General features: G+C 41.5%; 1 protein-coding gene across 2 annotated transcripts in view; it reads right to left on the bottom strand.

The window, feature by feature from the left end:
• The window catches only part of LOC118770936 (dipeptidyl aminopeptidase-like protein 6), a 120,570-nt gene that overhangs the window by 33,038 nt on the left and 66,155 nt on the right, over nucleotides 1–21,377 (bottom strand). For both annotated transcript variants that reach the window (XM_036518725.1, XM_036518726.1), the window contains exons 2-4: nucleotides 13,233–13,347; nucleotides 8,042–8,140; nucleotides 89–183 (exon numbers count right to left, since the gene is read on the bottom strand). In XM_036518725.1, the coding sequence (XP_036374618.1) occupies nucleotides 89–183; nucleotides 8,042–8,140; nucleotides 13,233–13,347 (309 nt within the window). The remainder of the gene's footprint in view (nucleotides 1–88; nucleotides 184–8,041; nucleotides 8,141–13,232; nucleotides 13,348–21,377) is intronic.

Raw genomic sequence — 21,377 nt, forward strand, 5'->3', positions numbered from 1 at the left:
CCTAGTTGATTTCACGGCTGAAAATAAAGACAATGTATATTCCATATTACTGTTGTTGTAAGGAGGAGAGAGATGGCACCATACTCACAAACATTTTGCTTGGGACTAAAACGGTCCTCTTGTCTGTTTTGATGTTGTACCTGACCACATCCCCCGCATGTGTCCGGAGCTGAAGCTCATCACCTGAAACAGACAAGGAGGGAGTCACCTCAGTCTCACCGGCTCACGTGATCACATACAGGACACAATCCCCAGAGTTCGGATGCCACGTTCAGGCGATGCCCACAGGTAAGCAAAGCCGCAAAATTACGCACTACGAATTTAACTTGTGCTGGCGCGTACGAACATTGACCTGTTTGCAATCTCATTCTCAATATAATTAAAACATAGCTTAGTGTGTTATTTTATGTCAACTGAACAGAACTGTGGGCATGACACACACACACAAACAGAGACACACACACATACACGCGCACGCATCCATGCACACACACACACATCCAGCCCCTTTAATAGGACCTGCTTAGTGTCCCCTAAATTGGTGTTCCTGAAGGTGTCATCCTCGAATCTCAGACAGCAGTAGCAGGGTTTTAAAGGGAAGATTCAACCATCAAATCATAATTTTCTTCACTTTGTCATCCTACTGTTTTTTTTCTTTTCTTCCACACCACACTCATTCAGTCTAAAATTACAATGACCTTAAAGTGACAACATCGTTGGATCTGTGGTGAGATCTAAGTTCCTTTCACAGCAGAAACACACCGCGCCAATTAATTCTCCGCAGCATCAAGCGCAAACACAACCTTCAGACTCTCTGAAACGCTCACATCTCCGAGGCAAGCTTCCATCAAACGCGCTCAGAGCTCTGCAGCTAATCTCATCTCTCTCTTGGCTTTTCTCTTATTACTACAGTTCCTCCTCTTGCTTTTCATCTCATCAATCGTATTCTAAAATCCCGCCGCTCACCTTCAGAATATTCAATTTCACTTCCCTACTCATTTAAAAAGAAAGCCTTATACAGTGCCTCTTCTCTTCCACTGACTCAAATCAAAGAGTGCATTCATGTATCCCATTCCATTATATTTTGCGGAATGAACATAAAAAATATTTTTTTTATATTATAATAATAAAGCTTAAAAATCAAAACAAAAGAAAAATCAATACCATACTTACAACTGAGTTTGATTTCAAGAAGGTTTTCAGTTATTTCCTTGAGATCCCTCCCTTCTGTAGCACCCGATCTTACAGTTCTCAATGGCGACAAAGACACACCTCTTTGTCTCAATGTCAATACCATGGTCGCTATGAAATACTCTATTCTGGGCTATAATCACATATGCAGCTGTAATAATGCCAAGGTTGGTCCTGAAGAGAAAATGAGAGGGATATCATAACTGCTCCTGCATAATAGACCTCCACCCCAGGTGTGAAGGTATCTGTCAGTGCTGACACTTTTGTGTGCTAAGTGATAATTTTGCTAGCGGATAGAGCTGACACTTAACTTCTTAGGTAAAACCTAAAACCAATAGAGAACAACTTCTAAAATTCCAAAATAATTACTACTTTTGTCTTCAAGGGTACAGAAGTAACAGTTTAATTACTTTGATTACATATCAATTTAATTACTTTGATCAAATTTCATATTGAATATCACTGAAATCAGAATGTGAGTATACATAGTTCAATATATGTGAGGTAGAAAATGTATTTTTCATGGTAGAACATTTTATAATACACTTTACAGTATATTCAGCAACACATGTTTAAACTCAATTCATGAAAGTAGCATATTTTGTATATTCTGTATATACATATATAAATATTTTGGGATGTATATTTATTACGTGATTGATGGTGATGGTGATTTACATACTTTAATTTTATATAAAGGGTGCATTTGAGTATTCTATTATACTACAATGCAAACTTCTGTACAATGCTGACTTACACTCACATTTTCACAGGTGTCTTCTGCACAGCACCTCCAGCTGAGAGCTGAGGGAGAGCACTAACATTTGCCAATAGAGAGTTCCATCCAAAGGCTGGATGAGAGCTTTTATTCTGATTTATGGCTATCAGCAGTGCTGATCAAGGTCGCTGTGGATAGTCATTTTTCACCATGCCACAGCAATGCATGTCTGAAGTCAGGTGCAAACGGCACTGAAATTGGCAACATTAAGGCATAAATCTCTTTTAGTGATGCTCTTACACGCTTTAATAGAGTTTTCTGAAGTACGGTGCTTACTAATGACAGGGCCACAACCATTGTAAGAGCAACGGTGAAATTAAGTAATAATGATAGTAAAAAAAAAACAAAAGGAGGTTGCTTAATGTCAAAGATAAAAGCTTTTTTAATATCAATAAAAATGCACTACATGCTGCTGTACTGCATAATGATGGAAACAGAGTCTTCCCTAGCAGAATAGTCACAGTAATTTGTTGGATGCATATTTGAAATTACAGCCAAAGTTTGAGTCCTGTGCTCTAGATATTCATGCTTATTATATACAAGACTGTTTGTACCCTGTTTTACAGAAGACATTACATAAAGCTAAGGTCTTAATTATGTAAGGGAAGATGGCTTTAAAAATAGAGCATGAAGAGCAGGTTGTACTTTTGATAGTTGTGTTTTTTTTATAGACAGTTCATCTTCTTTGTTTGTTTGTTTTCTAACCAACTTACCAGGGGGCTCAGAGGAAAGAGGACCAGTCAGGTTTGAGAGGCCTTGAAGTAAATTAGCAGCTGTTGAATTTTTGAATATTGTTGAACTTTTAGGGGGAAAAAAAGTATTTCAAAATGAACTTCGTGTAAAGAGTGTAACTGGACATGCAGTGTCAGGCACCAAGTCAATAGCTGTTATTAAGTGACTTGTGAATGCTAAACACCTCTCTTGTGAGGGTTGCCATAGGTGCGTTTTAACAGCCAGCGTGCACACTTTCCTTCCATTAGACCACCGTTAGAGTAGGGCTGCTATTTGCAGCCCATTGCCACCATTGGACAGAGTGTTCCTCCTGTTCATTTGTCTCGGTGGGGCTTGAGGCTAAATCTTTAATGACCTGTGGTGTGCGTTCATCCCGGAACATTTGCTCATGTTTGTGAAATGCAATGCAGTCTCAGATCATTTCATTTTCACATTAGTTCAGCAGCAGAATAATCATTAAGAGTGACCGCAAGCTCTGGAGCCGAAAAAACAAAACAATAAAATGAATAAATAAAAACAAAACCGCTATGAAGAATACCAACGCATTTATTTCTGCCTTCTGTGCACCGGTCTGTTCGTCCAGGAGGCTAGCAAGGAAATTTCTGTGTGTCCTGCTTTGGCCTCTAATCAGAATCACAGAAATGATGTGTGAAATGCATTTCAAGACATAAAGACGCTTTTCAAAGAGCATTCACATGGCAAAAAAAAAAACACTTGTAGGACAGAGAGGATCAGTTTGACAGTTTCCTGAGGACAAAGTTCAATATTTTAATTCCTAATTTTTGTCCTTGAGTTTACTGTGCCATGAGATGTATTTTTATTTATTTGTATAAATTATTAAAATATTATTTGTTGGATGGTGCTAACAATTTATTTTGATATTTTTGTAACATTTCACAGAAAGGCAAGCGTATTGTTCAAGTGCACAATGTGTAAAACGTCATCATTCCCTCCATTGGTAATTGCTGAGGATTTTGCTAATATATATGCAATGCAGCACTGGGTATTTTGGGATTATAATAAGCCCAGATGGAAGCTGCTCCAGTCAGATGTAATGAAGAGCGCTACTGCATCAGTAAAGCATTAGCATTTGTACCCAACCGGTGACTTTCTCTAGGAGCTGATAACTGGTAGCGAAAGGGCCAAGGCCACACACTGTAATGAGGAGTGCATTCAGAGAGAGTGTGAATGTGTGTGTGTGTGTGTGTGTGTGTGTGTGTGTGTGTGTGAGAGAGAGAGAGAGAGAGAGAGAGAGAGAGAGAGAGAGACAGAGAGAGAGAGAGAGACTGTGTATATGTGAATGTGTGGCTGTGTGTGCATGAACATATGTGCATGAAAGTGTATGTTTTCATGTGTGTACAGGTGTCTTTGTCAGACTGTCTGTGTGTGTGTGTGTGTGTGTGTGTGTGTGTGTGTGAGTGTGTGTGTGTGAGTGTGAGTGTGTGTGTGTGTGTGTGTGTGTGTGCACGCGCGCACATGCACATATTTTAGCTTTGATTTATTCTGCTGAACTTTACATTAGCCGGTATTCCCCTGCTGATAGTCTTTCTTGTTTACTCTGAGGTTCAGTTAAGATTGTGCTGACCTGAGACACTGCCAGCAGGGGGCGCCTGTGGGCGTAGCCCACCTTCATTTTATCTTTATCACACTAAGTGTAGAGATTTCCACAACTCTTGGTGAACAGTGGATGATTATAATAAAATCCATATTGTTAAAAACAACATTGCCACATTTTCAACAACAATTTGTTAAAATATCCACTGTTCTGTAACAGCTGCAAAAATATCTCCACTCATTATTCTCAGATGTTAGTTCCCTTACTCAAATTACCATACCCTGCTTTCCACATTTTTATATCAAAGTCAAAACGCTCAATCTTAATGTAAATAAAGCAATCATGCATCTCTCTGGCTTATGGCCTTTATGTCATTTGCTTAATGGCACATATAAATCTCTCATACATGTTTTGCAAATCACTGAACTGTAACATTCCGTATTATGAGGACACACCTGAGATTTTATCTGAAGGGAACCAGCAGGCATAAGGCCTCCATTGTAATACAAAGTCTTATATCCATTAGGTTTTGGTTTGGATTTAGAAAAAAACAAGAAAGATAACGGCTGAGCACACCACAGCATTGCACAGTAACCTCAGGCACTGTGCTTGCCGTTGACATGGCCTGTTTGCAATGGCACTGACACTTCGCCATGCACACAGCACAAGCTAAAATTCCTGAGATTTTTCCCATCTCTATCTGTTGTCTGGCTTTAATGGCTGACCTGAGATGTGAGGAAAAGGGCAAATTGTCGAGCAATGTTTCCCACAAATGCTGATGGGATATGCAGTCCAGATCTAATATAAAAGCTCTCCGCAGCCTCTTCCTTTGGACCTCATCTCCCATCAGCACCTGGGGCACAGCTCAGTGTTTCGCTTGTGTGTGGAGAGCAGATAAACACAACTACAGAGTTGGGATGCGGCTTGAAAAAAAAGCAGAGCCCACAAATTTCTCCCCAAGCAGAGATGTTTGTTTCATGAGCATTGATTTAGATTCATAAATTAGACACAGACTGCACAAACAGGATCACACTTAAATCTAAGCCTTTTCAGTGGAGATTACTTCCTCAAGGCATTAAGAAGCTGTAGTGATACACTATTTTGTCAGTATCTTAGTACTTGCTGTTTATTTTACGTGTAGTGTTGCAATGTGTTTTGGATTCTGTGATCTAGTGACTGATGTATGACAGTATACTTGGCTTCCCGTGTCTAGTCAGGTTGCACAAGTTTAACTTAGGGGAGATCATGAACAGCGCTGTGCTCTAACTCACTAGCCTGGGAGTGTTGTTAGTCTGATATTGTTGCTCAGTCATCTTGAATGGATACACTTTTGTTCTTTTGTGCTGGGCGTTGCTCTGAATAAGAGCAGCTGCTAAATGAATGCAGTGTAATGTAACAGGATGAAGGACATCAAGCCCGCCATCATAACTATGCCAGTATGTCATCAGAAGTGGACAGGCGGGTCGCCGCACGCTGAACCCGTATCCTGAACCCACTGCCCTGCTGCGGTTAACTAAAACGAACGATTGATGTGAAATTGAATAAACGCAGGCATGTCTGCTAAGCAAAACGATCGATAAAACGAAAGCGCTAAAAAGGCATTCTGAATGCTTTCTTCAGATTTGTTTTCCTGTCGTTTGGTTGAAACCAGCGCGGCGCTCACGGCTAATTGGGTGTTGGGCTGTACTGTAGGTGCCAGGTGCCTCGTACACGGCTGCATACAGTAACGCACGTGCAGGGAATGATAATGGGTTTTGTTTTTTTTTTGTTTCAGAGCACACTCTGTAACAGACACAAGGACATGAAAGGGAAAGCGGAAATCCTCTTGACTGCGCTGAAGCAGCCCTGGAGAGGCAGCCGCCACTGCTGCCACACAAGGCCGAGCGGCAGGAAACCGCGCCCTCAGCGCATACACGCACCTGCACTCCTGCGGTGATGCACTTTTTTTTTTTTTTTGAGTTTTGAGGTGACTCTAGGGAGCATGCTCAGTATGGACTCACACCCCTCCCACTCAGCTCAGCAAGCTGTTTCCTGATATGCATGTATATATATAAATGTTCCAAAAATGCTGCAGTTCCAAAAATAAACAGTTTTTTATGACACAAAATCCTGATTGAGAAGGATGGTGAAAAGCCAGCCAAGTGATGAGATCATATACTTCTTTGGCAAAAAAAAGGCTGATAAACACTTTTTTTTTGGGGGGGGGGTGGATTTGATAGCTGTTTTATCTCACCTCTCAGTGAATACATGATGAGGACATGAAAAAATGTATTTATTCTTTGAATGTGTGCACCACCTTGCTTGCCCTATTTATTAACACCTGTCAGAGGACCACCAGCTGCATCTACTGTAGCTTTTCACACAATGCGTGTCAGACCCCTGAATATTTACATTTCACATGTGTAAGTATATTGGAATATGCAAATATAGGTAAAGCCTTGATCATTTATGACCATTTGAAAAAATACACAGTTGAGTTAACCATTTAATTTCTATCCTTTGCTTAGGAACATAATCCCTGCATGTAACATTGTGCGGACGGAAATAATGGATCAACATCTGACACTCAGCGTTTACAGCCCTGAGTTCAGGATCACATTGTGTTGCAAAAATGGGGACAGTCTGTACATTGAAATACAACCTGGTGATGTAATACCAGACTGCGCCTGTAGGTGGCAGTGAATAGCAGGGCTATAGATAATAGTAGCGGGTCAGGTATCTCCCCTTCTTAAAGGAGGGTAGCCTGTTGACTGATGGCTCCCCATGCAAGCATGCGGGTCTTTTTAAATCCAGTGGAATGATGTAAACACCACCCTCTCCCTTAAGCTCTGCGTTACCAAGACAATGAAATAACACGACATACATAGTGTTTGGTTGAGGTGGTTGACAGTGATATTTAGAGAGCGCTGTACCGCTGTACCGTGCTGTACCGTGCTGTACCGAGGCTGCCATCCGCGACACCATCTTTTCAGTCGTAACCGAGATGAGTAGGCTTAGTTAAAAAAACCACGCCATAGTGCAGTTTGAATGTTGGGATATAAGTGAAGTTGGTAGCACAAGATTGATGACTATCTAAGACTATATCTTCAATATATTAACATACAAAGAGGACTCATAGGAGTAGGACTCGTAACCGAAAGGTTGCCGGTTCGATTCGCTGCTGGGGCACTTCTGTTGTACCCTTGGGCAAGGTACTTAATCCACAACTGCATCAGTAAATATCCAGCTGTATAAATGGGTAACATTTAAACTAAACAAATAAACAAAAACTTACTCATGTAAGTCCCTCTGGATAAGAGTGTCTGCTAAGTACCCATAATGCAATGTAATGTACAAAGGTTTCTTCCTCTCTGTTTTATGAAAACACAGTACCATTCTTTTAAAGCAAGGTGCCAGTTTATTTCTGTGCGCCTATTGCTATTTTAGATAGCTTGCTACTATTTTATATGCTTTAAAAGACAGCACAGCTCATTTTCAGTTGCAGCCCATCTAGGGGTCTCAGTGCTGGCTCTCAGTCACTACAGGGGGGCCCTATCTCTACCCCAGACACTCCTCAGAGTAGGGGTTTAACCCTTGCGGGATGTTGACGTATCACTCCAAGTACCAACCATGTGCCGCAAAGTAGAGAGGAATCACCATAGGGAATGATAAAAAATAAATACAATGTCTTTGTTGACACTTGCCATTCAATTTTTGCCCTTGGGGTGATTAGAGGAGTGGTTAGCAATATGGCTTTGATGTCAGTGCGGCCGTGATGTGTGAACTTTAATAAGCATCATACTCACTGCTGATCCACTTGGCGTCTGGGTCATGGACTCTGAAATCTTTGCTGAAGAGGTCCTTAACGGTCACCTTGCTCTTCAAAGCCAGGCTATCATCTTCCTCTGCGGAAAGGGAATATTGTTTTAAAAATAAGAAATTATGCGTTGTATTCTTCCGTAATGCAAGCCACGTTCACGCTCCCCCACCATTGGAGGATATATTTAAACAGTCTCTTGTTTATTTTATTCATCACAGTTTGACTGCTGCTAGAGGGTGTGACTTGTCACAGAGTGATATCAAATACAGCTAATAACACACAAGCAATCATTCCTCTTGGTTTCCCTTGGCCAGCTAAAACAGCAATTATTAAAAGAGAGGCCAGGACACTCAATATGGATTTTAATACTTAATCTATTTAATAACGATTTTCTGCATCAAATATGATAATACTCTCTTTTGGCTTTGGTATAATCCAATATACATGCAAGGAAATATCAGATTTATGTTGACTTTCTTTACAAATCAGTTTCAACTGTTTAAAGTTGTCAAGGAAAATATGCCAGTGAAACTCACTGAAGAAGCTCAGTATGTTCTCTTATCAGAAGGGACAATACCACAATCAATTGTTATTCATCATAAATTAAAATTTTAGACATGCAACCACGAATAATTTATAAACATCTGAACTGGAAATGAAAGGAAAACAAAACAATTATGGTTCATTCAATCGCAACACATAAACCCAAATAATACCACACCAAACCTTCTACCTTTTTTTCAGTGACCACTAAAATCACAACGATGTGTAAGAGAAGCAATGTAGTGATTCTGTTAATTTTGTCCAATCTGAGCTGAGAGCACTGCAGTTCAGAAGAGAGGCATTTGCTTCAGAAATGAAGCTAAAACCATGAGGTAAATGAGCTCCTTCAATGGTGAATGAACAGGACAGGAAAACAGTGCACAGGTATTCAAAATTTCCGCTCATTTCCTCACCCCAAAAGGCCAAACCACACACTAAAATGAGCATAGCTGGGGGGCGCCGTTTGCCCCTAAAGCACAGCTAATATCTGTATTGGGGATTTGCCATGGATCTACCTCACATACAAGCATTCACAGTCGGTGCTGAAAGAATAAAAGAACCTGTTTAGACCACCAGAGCTGCTTACAGTTGGGCCATGTTAGCAGTAACCGAAGGGTGTGTGGGAGAGTGTCGGACAGTGAGATCTCCTGCGGACCTGACTCCCTGGAGTCCATCCCTCTCTGCCCAGGAGAAGTTGGGTCTACAGAGCGCATGCAGGACTCTCCAAGGCCACAGAGAGGAAGTGAAGGTGAAGTGTCTCACTTAGCTATCGTTGAATGAAGGTATGACTGACTTCACAGGGGTTTTCGGACATGCACACACACTTCCTAATTTGTGGGTCCTGTCAGATTCTTCTGGCAAGCAAACAAACAAAAAAACCCTTATATCATTCTCCAGATACTGAGCAGAAGCTGGACGTGGGACGCAAGTCACGCTGTGGGAGGTCAGCCTCAGGTCCAAGGACTTACCGGGAGAAGTCACATGGTGCGGCCTGTGGAACATTAATAACCCACCTTGGTTTTCTGTGAGACCACACACATGTGGTCTTAGACATGTTCTCATTGTTCAAGGACAAATGCTTAATAAAAAATCCAACAATCCAACAAAACTGAGACGCGTTTTCAATAAAGCCACCACAGTGCATTGTCCTTTACAAAGCGGTAAGCAATGCTTATGATACCCTGGATAAAGATGTAAAGGGCACTCAGTTTCTAAAGTACACGGCTGACACTGAAGTATCTTGAATGAGACAAAAAAGCAGCTTTTTATGGAGTGCAAGTTCATTGCCATTCCAGACGAGGACTCTTATGATGTATTGGCATTCATAACTTTTTTCAGTGTTTTCTGCGTCGACGGCTTGGTTTGATCAATGGCTTCATTTGATCAATGTCAACTCACTTAAGACTACAGTCTTAAGCCATTTCTTCTTTTTTTTTCATTGTCTTTATGGCTCAAAATAGTCTTTGCTCCAGCCTTCAAATTTCTGGGGTTCTTACTTGTCGTTGCAGGTTTTCTTTCGTTTGCGGTTCTGTGAACACAATTGGTGTTTTTTTGTTTTTTTTTTTCCATATGTGCTAACAGCAAATCAGGTGGCCTTTTTGTCCAGACGTGTTCATGAAGCATAGAGGACTGTGGGTAATGCACACTCCTTGCAGCCCTCCCACAAAAGTGACCCAATATGTGTGTAATATCAGCCCCATTTTTCTACGAGACTAAAACGGGATGGTTGTGTTTGTACCGAGTATCATTACCCGCAGACGGACCACTCAGCCGTCAGGAGTGCCAGTCAGCTGTCGTCGCCTTCGTGAGTTGCCTGACCCACTTACCGTGAGACAAACGACAGTCTCCGACGTGGCATTCATCTCAACGTCGTCAGGCAGGAGCGCCGACATTGATCAACCGCCTTCCACGTCTGGGGGATCTTACTCTGCGCTTCAGACGGCGGGACTCTTTCGTCAATGGAACTTCTTGACTTTGAGTGAAAGGATCCTGAAGACGGGTTGCCAGACGTAGAGGCGTATTCCCCCGTGCATTTTCCGAGCTGACAACGTGAAACTCCTGTTCTATGCGGCTTGAAGGCGTCGGCCCTGCAGGTGCGGTATCATTTTTGGCGATGAGAAGGCAGAATTAGGAGAGGTTGCAAATTAGGGAGAGATGTCCGCGCAGCCTTGTTCATTTCGTTGTTAGTGCCCCATCGATTCAGACATATCGATTCTCAACTTCCAGCCTTTTCTTTGGGGATCGCAGCACTGTTTTTTCACCTAACAATTTTATTCATTGCACCTGGCAGTATAAAATCAGAACAAACACCAACATAAGACAACTTTCTGCTAGGGAAAGAGGAGATGCTCTGTGTGTGTGCGTGAGTCTGCGTGGGTATGCGTGTTTGGCGTATATGTCTGTGTGTGCATGTATGTGAGTTTGATGTATGTGTTCTGTGTTTTTGGTTGTTTTTTATTGTACATGTTTGTTATGTCCAGAGACATTGTTTCTCTAAAGTATCCTTCCCCATGGGCTCGCATCATTAAAAGATTATATAAAACTCTATACACGTGCAGACATTAACCCAGATCAATTGGCGTAACTATGTCTTAAGTTCACAGACCGGAGTTGTAATGTATATTTATGTACCGTGATTTACGAGGGCCCATTGCTTTGGTCTGTGCCTTCCATCAATGAGAGCCTCACTATGAAGATGATGCGAGGGAGAAGCTGAATCAGAGCGAGAGAGGTAGAGAAGAGGGATTAGACAGCCGGGGGTCAAGCTGTGATGCCATACGCCCGTTTCTCTGGTTCTGCTCTTACAGATCCTGCCTCAGAACAGCCTGACATGCACCCCACAGCATGCTGCGGTACCCTCCCCTCTCAAGACTGGATTACAGCACTATGGTGCCTGAGAACGCTCCAATCGGACAGGAGCATATGAAGCACCGTCAAATGTCTAAACGGTGCAGAGATGGTTAATGGTTAAACAGCACCAAGTCAGAAGAGCTGCTGATATTGCAGCTCACCAGCACTGTGGAGTACAGATGCGGCGTTAATCATCTTTGATCAACAACACAATGACTTCCGACGACTTCTGGATGCGTTTGTGCGGGCAATTAGAAAGCCCTGTAACGACTCTGAAATGTCCTTATTTACAAGGCAGACATGCAGCTTGCTTTGGAAATGTTTTTCTTGTTTTTTTTTACCAGCTTTACGCCTGGCATAAAAGGCTTGAATAAAAGCATGAGGAAAACAGATGTTAAGTTATCAGGGATAAAAAAAAAAAAATGTAATTTGAAAAGCTCAGGGAACACTGAGCGCATTAGCGCGCGACCTTAAAAGAAGGCTGAAAACAAAGGGCAAACACAGAGTTTATTCAAGAGAGCCATACTCCTTTGTGTGGCTGTGCCACTACTAAATGGCTGTTGAAACCAGAGCAACAAAACAAAACAAAAAAAAACACCCTACAGTCATACCAGTCAAGCTGGCATTGCAGCTTAAGAGGAGACATTAATTTTGTAATAACTGAATATAAAGAGAATAATTCTGAATGAGACATAATATGAATAATTCAGAAAAACCAAAGACAGATATGAATATTTAAATGATGGAAATGTGTATGATTAAAAAGCTGGCACAGAAAACGGTCAAATGTAAAAACATGGGGCAAAACGAAAATTACATTAAACATGAAGCCAACATCACTTCTAATGTACTGCCTATTTTACACATTTCTGTAGCTATTACTAGATAATAACCACCATTAAAGCTACATTATCCACCAGGATGAGCATACAGTCAGAGGAGCTGCCAGTTCAACAGCGTCGACGAGTAAAAAACACAGCACAGATAATGTTTGAAAATTAATACTCAATCGCCCACATACAGGGCTTCAGAAATTTGCCTTGAGGGCAGACATTTCGAGAGGGATGATTCTTCCAGCTTCCTGAAGCTATGGTCACTTCCTCTCATGTTACCCATAGAATTGCTTAAAAGAGAGACAATCAGCTCTGCATTCTGTCCTCTGTTCTTGAGCATCTAGGAGGTTCAAGTAGCGTCAGCGCTACAATGCTAACTAGATGGGGTGGCAGCGTAGCCTAGTGGTTAAGGAGCAGGACTAGTGAGCAAAAGGTTGCTGGTTCAATTCCCTGCTGGGGCACTGCTGTTATACCCTTGGGCAAGGTACTTTATCCCCAACTGCCTCAGCAAGTATCCACCTACATAAATGGACAACATTGTAACTGATGTAAGTTGCTCTGCATAAGAGCATCTGCTAAATGCCAATAATGGAATAATGAAACAGACCTGTTTGATCACACCCCGTCATGAATGTGGGCTTACAAATCAGAATACTTTTAACTTGTACCATTTCAACAATGGTAGTGTCAGGACTTTCAGTGTGAATCGCATCAAGTGGAATACGTGGTCAGTAAATAGAATATCTTCAGCAGTCTTTGCCCTCAATGACACAGACCTGTCCTCGTTTAGCAACTTTTTTGCGATAACTCGTTTTCTGTCACAAGGTCCGACAAGCGTGCAGCCGCTCCGTGTACGTGTTCCTCCCCTGCGTATTTTTAGAAGCGTTTCGGTGAAGCGGCAGGTGGCCGAACCGGGCTGACTGAACAGGTGCAGCCGCTTTGCTACGCTACCTGGAGTCAGGACGATGACAGAGGTGACAATAAGCGAGCAGATGACCAGAATGACGAGCAGGGCGATTGCGATTCCTTTCCAGTTCCTCTGCGGAGGGTTGCTGCCCACCAGCTCCTGCGCGAGAGAGAGAGAGAGAGAGAGAGAGAGTGCAAACAATCGTTACTCAAGGACAACCGGGCGGTGACACCATTCTCAAGGTGAACTGCCGGTACAAAGGAGGGAGGATTCTTTTTAACAAGGCCTCTGTCCGTGCTGACTCCAGGATATGACCAAACAACATCTTCAGATCCTTTTTTTTTTTTCCTTTGCTTTTGGCAGTGGCTGAATTTTTAGCTGAAAAATAGTGAACCATGTTTAATTTGTCAGTAAACCAAAAAGTCACGGTTAGTCAGTTTTCATCTAAATAAAAATATATAATTCATTACAGTTAATTCATATTCATTCATACATATACTGCATTTAAAAAGTATGCTTTTTACTCCAAGTTATGAAACATCTTATCAAAATGTAGGTGATTTCAGAAGATGCATAAAATTGATTCATTCATCACTAAGCATGTACTGAGCATGCTAAACCTACATGCATACATAGCACAGACTTCAGTGAATCCCAAGTAAAGCTTTTTTCTTCACTGAGGATGGGAAGAGGCTTAAACAAATCACAATCAAATGAAGGACAAGTAAGGGATTAACAGTAAAATTCATCACATCATGAAGATAAAATAAGCTTGCTATATTGCAGTTTTCCTGAATCACAGATCACAGAGGTAGATGCGATCTCCAGGTAAAATAAGATGAAACAACATATAATTGGTTTAAAGATAAATAAAAAAAAAAACATACTTGACCACAGGACTTAAAGTGCACACCTAACTGGGTCTTAATTAGCACATAACATAGGTGTAATATACTGCTGTGCAATGCACTACGGCATTTAAATTCTGAGCCCACTCCTTTTTAATGGAATAGAACTGTTTGCTTAATTGGCTGAATGATAACAGCGGGGAAGCTATTTGCCTGCTATTATAGAACTCATTATGACCAACCTATTAGGGCTCCCGATCGGCTAAGCCAGTTAAGGTGCTTGTTCTGTGGCAGGCTGACTGCTACGGCTCAGACACGGGTTCGAGTCTGAGAGTCTGGGCTTTGTCACTTGCTGACAGCGACCAGGAGCCCACAGCAGCGGAACACAATGGGCTTCATTCATGGGATTTTGTTGCCCTGTGTCAGTTTGCCTTAATGCTGTGGCCTGAAAAACAGCCACTGGCTGTGTGCAAGCATGTCAGAGCATTGCTTTCATCTCACTTCACCACTCCTGCACACAAGGCGTGTGAAGAGCGGAGGCCAAATTGGCTCATAAGAGAGAAAAAGAATGAAGAAAATACTAACAAAAAAAAAAAAACAACCTGCCTTCTAGCACCCCTGCTATAGGCTGCAGAGGTGCCCCCACTCACTCACACTCAGCTAACCCTCTCCACAGTTTGCAGGTTCTGCAGGTCTGAAGGTTTGGTTTTTTTTCCCTAGCAAACACTGGTTTTGCACCTGTATATCACTTAATACACTAACACTGGCTGCAAAAGCTGTGCTTTCATGATATGACCAACAACAGATCACAAAAATGCAAGGAAGATATTGAGATGTCAAAATATGTGACGGCAACCAAGGTTCCCAAGGAGCTTGTCTCAGGTGCAAACAGAACCCTACATCCTGGATTAGATCTCAGCCATGCCGTCAACCAACAATAAACTGGACCCCACAGCACCAGATCAGACTGGCAAAGTACAGCTTAGGTGGGTGCACATCGCAGGCTTTTCTGATGCACTCCAAACGCATCCAGATGCAAAGGTTCCTGATTTTCTTCCCCCTGTAGGCATGTGTCGTGCATACCACAGGTATCGGAAGCACATTCTAGTGTGAACCACAAAATGCACTGCAACCAAACAGCGGCAAAGCTTTGAGCTGTGAAAGGAAGAGAGAGAGAATCGATTTCCGAAACGAGAACGAGCCGCGGAAGTGAAACTTCTTCGCTCGTGTCCCACACGCTCAGACGTGTTTTTTCCCTAATGAGACAGTTCGAGCTAATGGGACACGACCGGCTGACAGGGTTAATCCACAGGGCCCTCAGGTTTCTTTAAACACTGAAGAAGGAGGTTACATCTGGCTCCAGAGACCAGCGCACGGAGCTAAGGGGGACTCAGAACTGTGCCAGCCACAGCTATTTTAGGGGGACTGAGATTCAAAAAGTGAAGGGAGGAACAAATTAGTAGGGAAGGTGATGTCTGGAGGCAATCCTTAAATGTCTGTGAAATAAAATGGCTACTTGAGCACCCATTCACAACAAAAATCCATACAGTATTCATCTGTATAATGGATTAAACTACCTACCAAAACATGAAATATCACATGACTGTAGAATCCACAGTTAATAATATGGGCATTGGTTTGTACTGCAAAACTGAGGACATTTACCTTACAGCTTTATTATGCATTATGTTTTTGCAATGTGTTTCCATTAGGCCAGATGTTTCAAAGTGTGAAAACATCCTGATCAGTGAAAATGCAAGAATGACAACAACCTCAAAACTGTGAAGTGATGTTCGCTGTGTTTTAGATGTATGGCATCTATATTGTGTAAAGTAAATGTATTACTAGCTCGTTTTATGTATAGTCCACTCTACAATTTCATACTGCATAACCACATATCCAATATGTATAACTCAGTTCCTTTATGTAGCAAGTAGCTGGTACTCTTTTAATGCCACTGACTTTAATTACTCCTGGTATGTGCATACTCTGGTGTATATAAGTGTATATTACAGTATATCACAGCAGTCTCAACCATATCAGAAAATAAACAGTGTCTGGTTATTGCAAGAGGTATTTTTAAGTAGATCTACTGAAGTGCTTTACCTGGACAAGTACCGTTTATGCATCTTATGTAACTGTTCATATCAACACAGAATAACTCCATGTGAAGATGTCGCGGGTTGAATTTCCTGGTTTATTAAGCAGCTATTTATGCAGATATATATTTGACTGTGACAGATGTGAAATTAGTGCTTTGCGAAATAAATCTGCTGTTTGAAGGCAGTTGTGCTGATTTAGTTCAGTGTTGGAAGTACTTCTGTCATTTATTAATCATAATTGTATGTCTCTTATTCAAATTAGAATCTTTATTATCTTCAGATTATCTAGCATCTTTGTTCATTATCTTAATTGATCAAGAATAAATTGCCACTAAATTACCTGTTTAGGACCTCAAAGAATTAATTTAAGGGGCAGGTTTAGGGGAAAAAATGATGTTGATCAGATCATGTTATATTTTTTTATTAGCACAAGCAGAACTCAAACAGTGCATACCTTGCTTGGAGGCTTTTCCACAGATTAACAGCCAAGAGATGTTAAATACAGGTCAGTTTTTAATGAACAGCTCAGTCCAGACTAATTAATTCCAATCATTTGGAACAAAAGCCTGCATGCACACTGCCACTGTGAGCAACTCACAGATTTCCTCTAAAAGAAAAACAAAAGAACTGAAACAAACAGATACTGCCAAGTTGAACAGACAACATACACGCACAGAAAAACACACACACACACACACACACACGCACACACACACACACACACACGCACACACACACACACACACACAGAGTCCCTCAAACTGAGCAGCAGCCTGAAAGAAAATACAGTTATTCTTTTGGGAATGTCTCCACAGCTCCAGGGACTAAGCTATGAGACTCATACCATTCGAGAAAGATCGGGTATGATGATGATTGACTCTCCCCATAATAAAAAGTGAAAAGCAAAACATGAAACAGACAGAGGATCCTCCAGGGCGTACCTGCTGCAGTGCCCATTAACGATAACCTCTTAACCTGCACCGCACCGGAGTGAATATGACTTTCAAACGTTTCGGGAGATAGGTACCTGCGGGCGTCGTGAGGACACAAAGAGTACTGAGCCTCGATGCCTATCCCCTCACCAGCAAACTACACTGCCACTGGCACTGTGGCTCAATGCAAAATCACACACCCCAGTCACATACGAATAGAAAACAAAAAATAGCCATTATCAACCAAGTTCACAACACCACTGTGTAATCTGCTAATTTTTCTCTTCTTTCTGTTGAGAGTGTTACTTGCAGTGCCAGTATGCATGAAAAATACATACAACTGAAAATAAAAATAAGATCATTACATGAAGACAATCTTCGGAGTTGTGGGCGTTTTACTATTGGGTTTTAAATGAATGTCCTTTCACAGCAATCTTGCTTTCTGCGCATACAGCCTCATCATAACTGGAATACTAAAGCCATCCGTGTCAATGGTTTCAGAATGTAAGCTATAGAAATGAAACCTATTATCTATTGTATGGTTTCGGAGTTTAAATTGAGAATCCATAGAAATACAATCCTCCTCTCCATTCTGTTTCCAGAATACAAACCTGAGTACCTCGAATCTCTCAAGGCTTTGGGTATTATGTCATCATCACAACTATGCAAGCATTTCATATCCAACCAGCAATGCACAAAAGTTTTGAAACAAAAGCTTGCATTCAGAGAAATTATATAATTATTGGGCACGAAATATAATTTACTTCATCTTTTTTGTCACTAAAGAAAAAAACATCCAAGCCTTGCAATTTTCATATATGTGACACTTGACTAAGATGGGCCAGACATTTAAAATCCCCAGGAAATGTATACATTGACAGATTTGATTAAATTGTGACCTCTTAACTAGAAGCAAAAGCAATTTTCCCCTTTGTCACCTGAGAGAGGGATGAAATATGACATGTTTGCTATAACCCTTACATTACATTCATTTTTTTCATTTTGGTGAACTGTGGTGAACATTCCAGCAGTTTGGGTCACCAATCCAATGACCCCAACAGCTTATCTGCCTAAACCTATGGTAGCCTATCAGAGTACAACAAACAGACATCTGGGAGCTCTGCTACACGCTGTTGTTGATACAGTACATTATAGTGCTGTGCAAATACAAGCACCTCTTACAAAGCTTTAAGTGTCAGGTGAGAGTAACCTGATACATGAAACAAGATTATGGTTGTCATGGCCTGAAAATCCATGCCTGGTACTGAGAAAGTGTAGGCCTTGAAAACATCTTCTTCCCTTGAACACATCTTGTTATCTTACCAACACGGTACAAATAAATCAATGTATCCGGTCAAGTAGTGGAATGTTTTAGCCATGCGATATTTTTCAATTGTAGGACGGGTTGGTTAAATGTTAGGAGGCCTATAAGCTGCATACAAGGAAGTCGGACGTCTCTTCGCTCTTTGCTTGGTCATGTGTTCTGAGGAAGGACTCACAGGCACCACTAGAGATATTTTTTCCATTAGTTTCATTAATCAATTTTTCACTCAATCACTGTCTGCAGTCACACTCCCAACAGCACTGTAGAAACACCCGGCCGATGTAATAGCTTAGTCTTACAAAGTGCAGACGATGGTCAACTGCAAAAAGTGAATGACGGTACAGTTGTCCCTGTTATAGCTTGTGAAACCAACCTTTCATTCCATAAAGAAAAAAAAAAAGAATAAATGAAATGCCTCCATTACTCTTCAACATAAAGCAGCCCTAACTTGGGGCCGAGGCTGTTACTCCATCACAAGTGTGTACTTGCCTTTGATCCACATGCTCCTTCGCTTTTCCCATTCGAGAGTGTGAATTTCACCAGCGGCCTGCACTAGATCATAACCCCTCAGTTCTCTCCGTGCAACTCAGAGCTGCTTCCACCTCTATCATTTCACCTCAACCTGTCAATTTTAAGCTGCAGAATGCTCCGTTTGATCTGTCGACATCATCAACATGTCAACGTAGAGTTCCGCGGTACCATTTCCCTCACCTGCATCTGTGAGGAAGTAATTACTTTATCATATGGTGTCATCTTAGCGAAGCAGGACCGTGCCCCAACTGAGACGGAGGAACGGCTGAGTGATCAATAAGCATTCTCAGAAATAGCCACTGAAATACTGGAGGGGTTATATATCAGTCTTTCAATATAGGATGTCTATATACAGCTGCTCCTTGCTGTGAGGGGTACGAAGTACACTATGCAAAAGCCGTAATGTGGTAGCAACACTCACAGAACAATCAAATACAATGTTCCCTTTCCAACTGCCCTTCCATGTGGGTAAACTGAGACCAATTCAGTGCAGGAAGAAAACTGAAAATTGTCAAGAAAGTTCATGTCATGGCATTTCTTCATATCATAATCACAATAATACTTGACAGGATTTTGGTTTTTTTTTGCAGTAAAAGTAAAAGGCTTCATCTGTTATTCTAAGAACTTCATCTGCAAACTACTACATGATACTTAAGAATGAATGTCTATGGGTTCAAAAAAAGCATAATAGCCTTTCTGTAGTTCTTAATCTCCTGATTATGCTTTTGTTTGAACAGGTATTTAGCCACTCTAGAGCTGGTGGACTGTGGATTCTGCTAGTTTTTTCTGTCCAGTATGATGCATTTCATTACAAGTGGTGCATCTTCATACTCAAATAGTTATCCCAAAGAACTTCATCTCTCCTTAGAAGCTTCTTTTATTCATCAAAGGCCAATGCAGGGAGATCATTCATCACATTTGCATGAAATTATTATTCCATTTCATTCCATTATTCCATTTATTAATTAAATCAAATAAATTTCATAACGGAGCTATCTGACACCAGCTATTATTGCAGCATATCATGTTAATGAATGTCACACTGAATACCATGTTTCCATCTCTAGTGATATCACGCTGAGTTTTCATTTGTGTGCAGGCTCTTTAATTATTCCGCTTCAGCCATCATTTTGGTGAGGAGTCCTTTCCTGGTGCTCCAGGTGAAAAAATTAGATAGATTTACGTGTGAGGAGCAGCTGGGAGGTGAAGAGCTGTTGATATTTGGAAGCAGGGAAACAGGATTTAGAGCTCGAGTGGGAATAAAACCGACAAGAGCCAACGTGAACAAGAGCATGCATGGTCACAGGTCACAGAATCCTCCTCACTGATAACATCGCCTTCTGTGCAGATGATTTTGAATGTTCATCAACTCGTCTGTACGGCAGTGTGGCATAGTGGTAAGGAGCAGGGCTTGTAACTGACAGGTTGCTGGTTTAATTCCCTGCTGGGGAACTGCTGTTGTACAGGTATGTGGGCAAGTTACTCAACCCACAATAGCTTAAGTCGATATCCAGCTGTATAAAAGCTGTATAAATAGATAACATATATAAAAAACGATGACCTATGTAAGTTGCTCTGGATAAGAGTGTCTGCTAATTGACAGTAATATATATGGTGGATACACATTTTTAACTGTTTTGATGTGGCAAGATGATGTCAGTGCTGGGGGCATTCTGTCACTGCCGTGGCTAAACACAAACAGCGTGGGAGTGAACAGGTAGCCAGGCTCACCTTTCAGAATAAAGTAAAGCCGCTCTTTTATGTTTGTGTAAGGATGCAGAGCCCAGGGTATTGCTATCTATAGATCTTATCTACTGGAAACATCTCTGCTTTGTTCGTTCACAAAAGGAGATGAGGTGATGAGGTAATCAAGTCTTATGCGTTGGAGAAAGACAAATACAGCATTAGTGCTTTTGTTAAAAAAAAATTGACGTTGAATGTCACAGTTCACAAGCATGGCACAGTAGTTAGAAGACACATTGCTAGCCATTGAGCAAAACAAGCAATTTGCCCTTTCAGGGCACAACATTATAGATGGATCACCCGGGTACTGGCTGGTTGGAACAGGTATTCCTCCAGCAAGATATGGACAGGCCCAGAGGATGATGGGAGAGTTGACCCGAGGGCAGGGCCATCATCAAATCCTTAGTTGCTTGCTGGAAGGCAATTATTTCTGAGAGGGACCTAGGCTTGCTTAAGAGCAAGGCGAGTGTTCTCCGATTATAATCATTAGAGGTAACAGTGCTGCCTGTGTGTTCGGTCTATTAAAAGGGGCATAAACGAGCAGAGGTGAGGGAGTCTAGAGCGAAAGGCCAGGAGGTTGGTTTGATAAACACGCCACAGGATACGCTGAATAGGCTATAGTCTATAACAGGACTACTCAGCTCCAGTCCTGGAGGACTGCAATGCGGCAGGTTTCCCAGCTATCTTTATCTCCCAGTCCATCCTGGAG

This window comes from Megalops cyprinoides, chromosome 24 (assembly GCF_013368585.1).
Source record: "Megalops cyprinoides isolate fMegCyp1 chromosome 24, fMegCyp1.pri, whole genome shotgun sequence".
NCBI lineage: Eukaryota > Metazoa > Chordata > Actinopteri > Elopiformes > Megalopidae > Megalops > Megalops cyprinoides.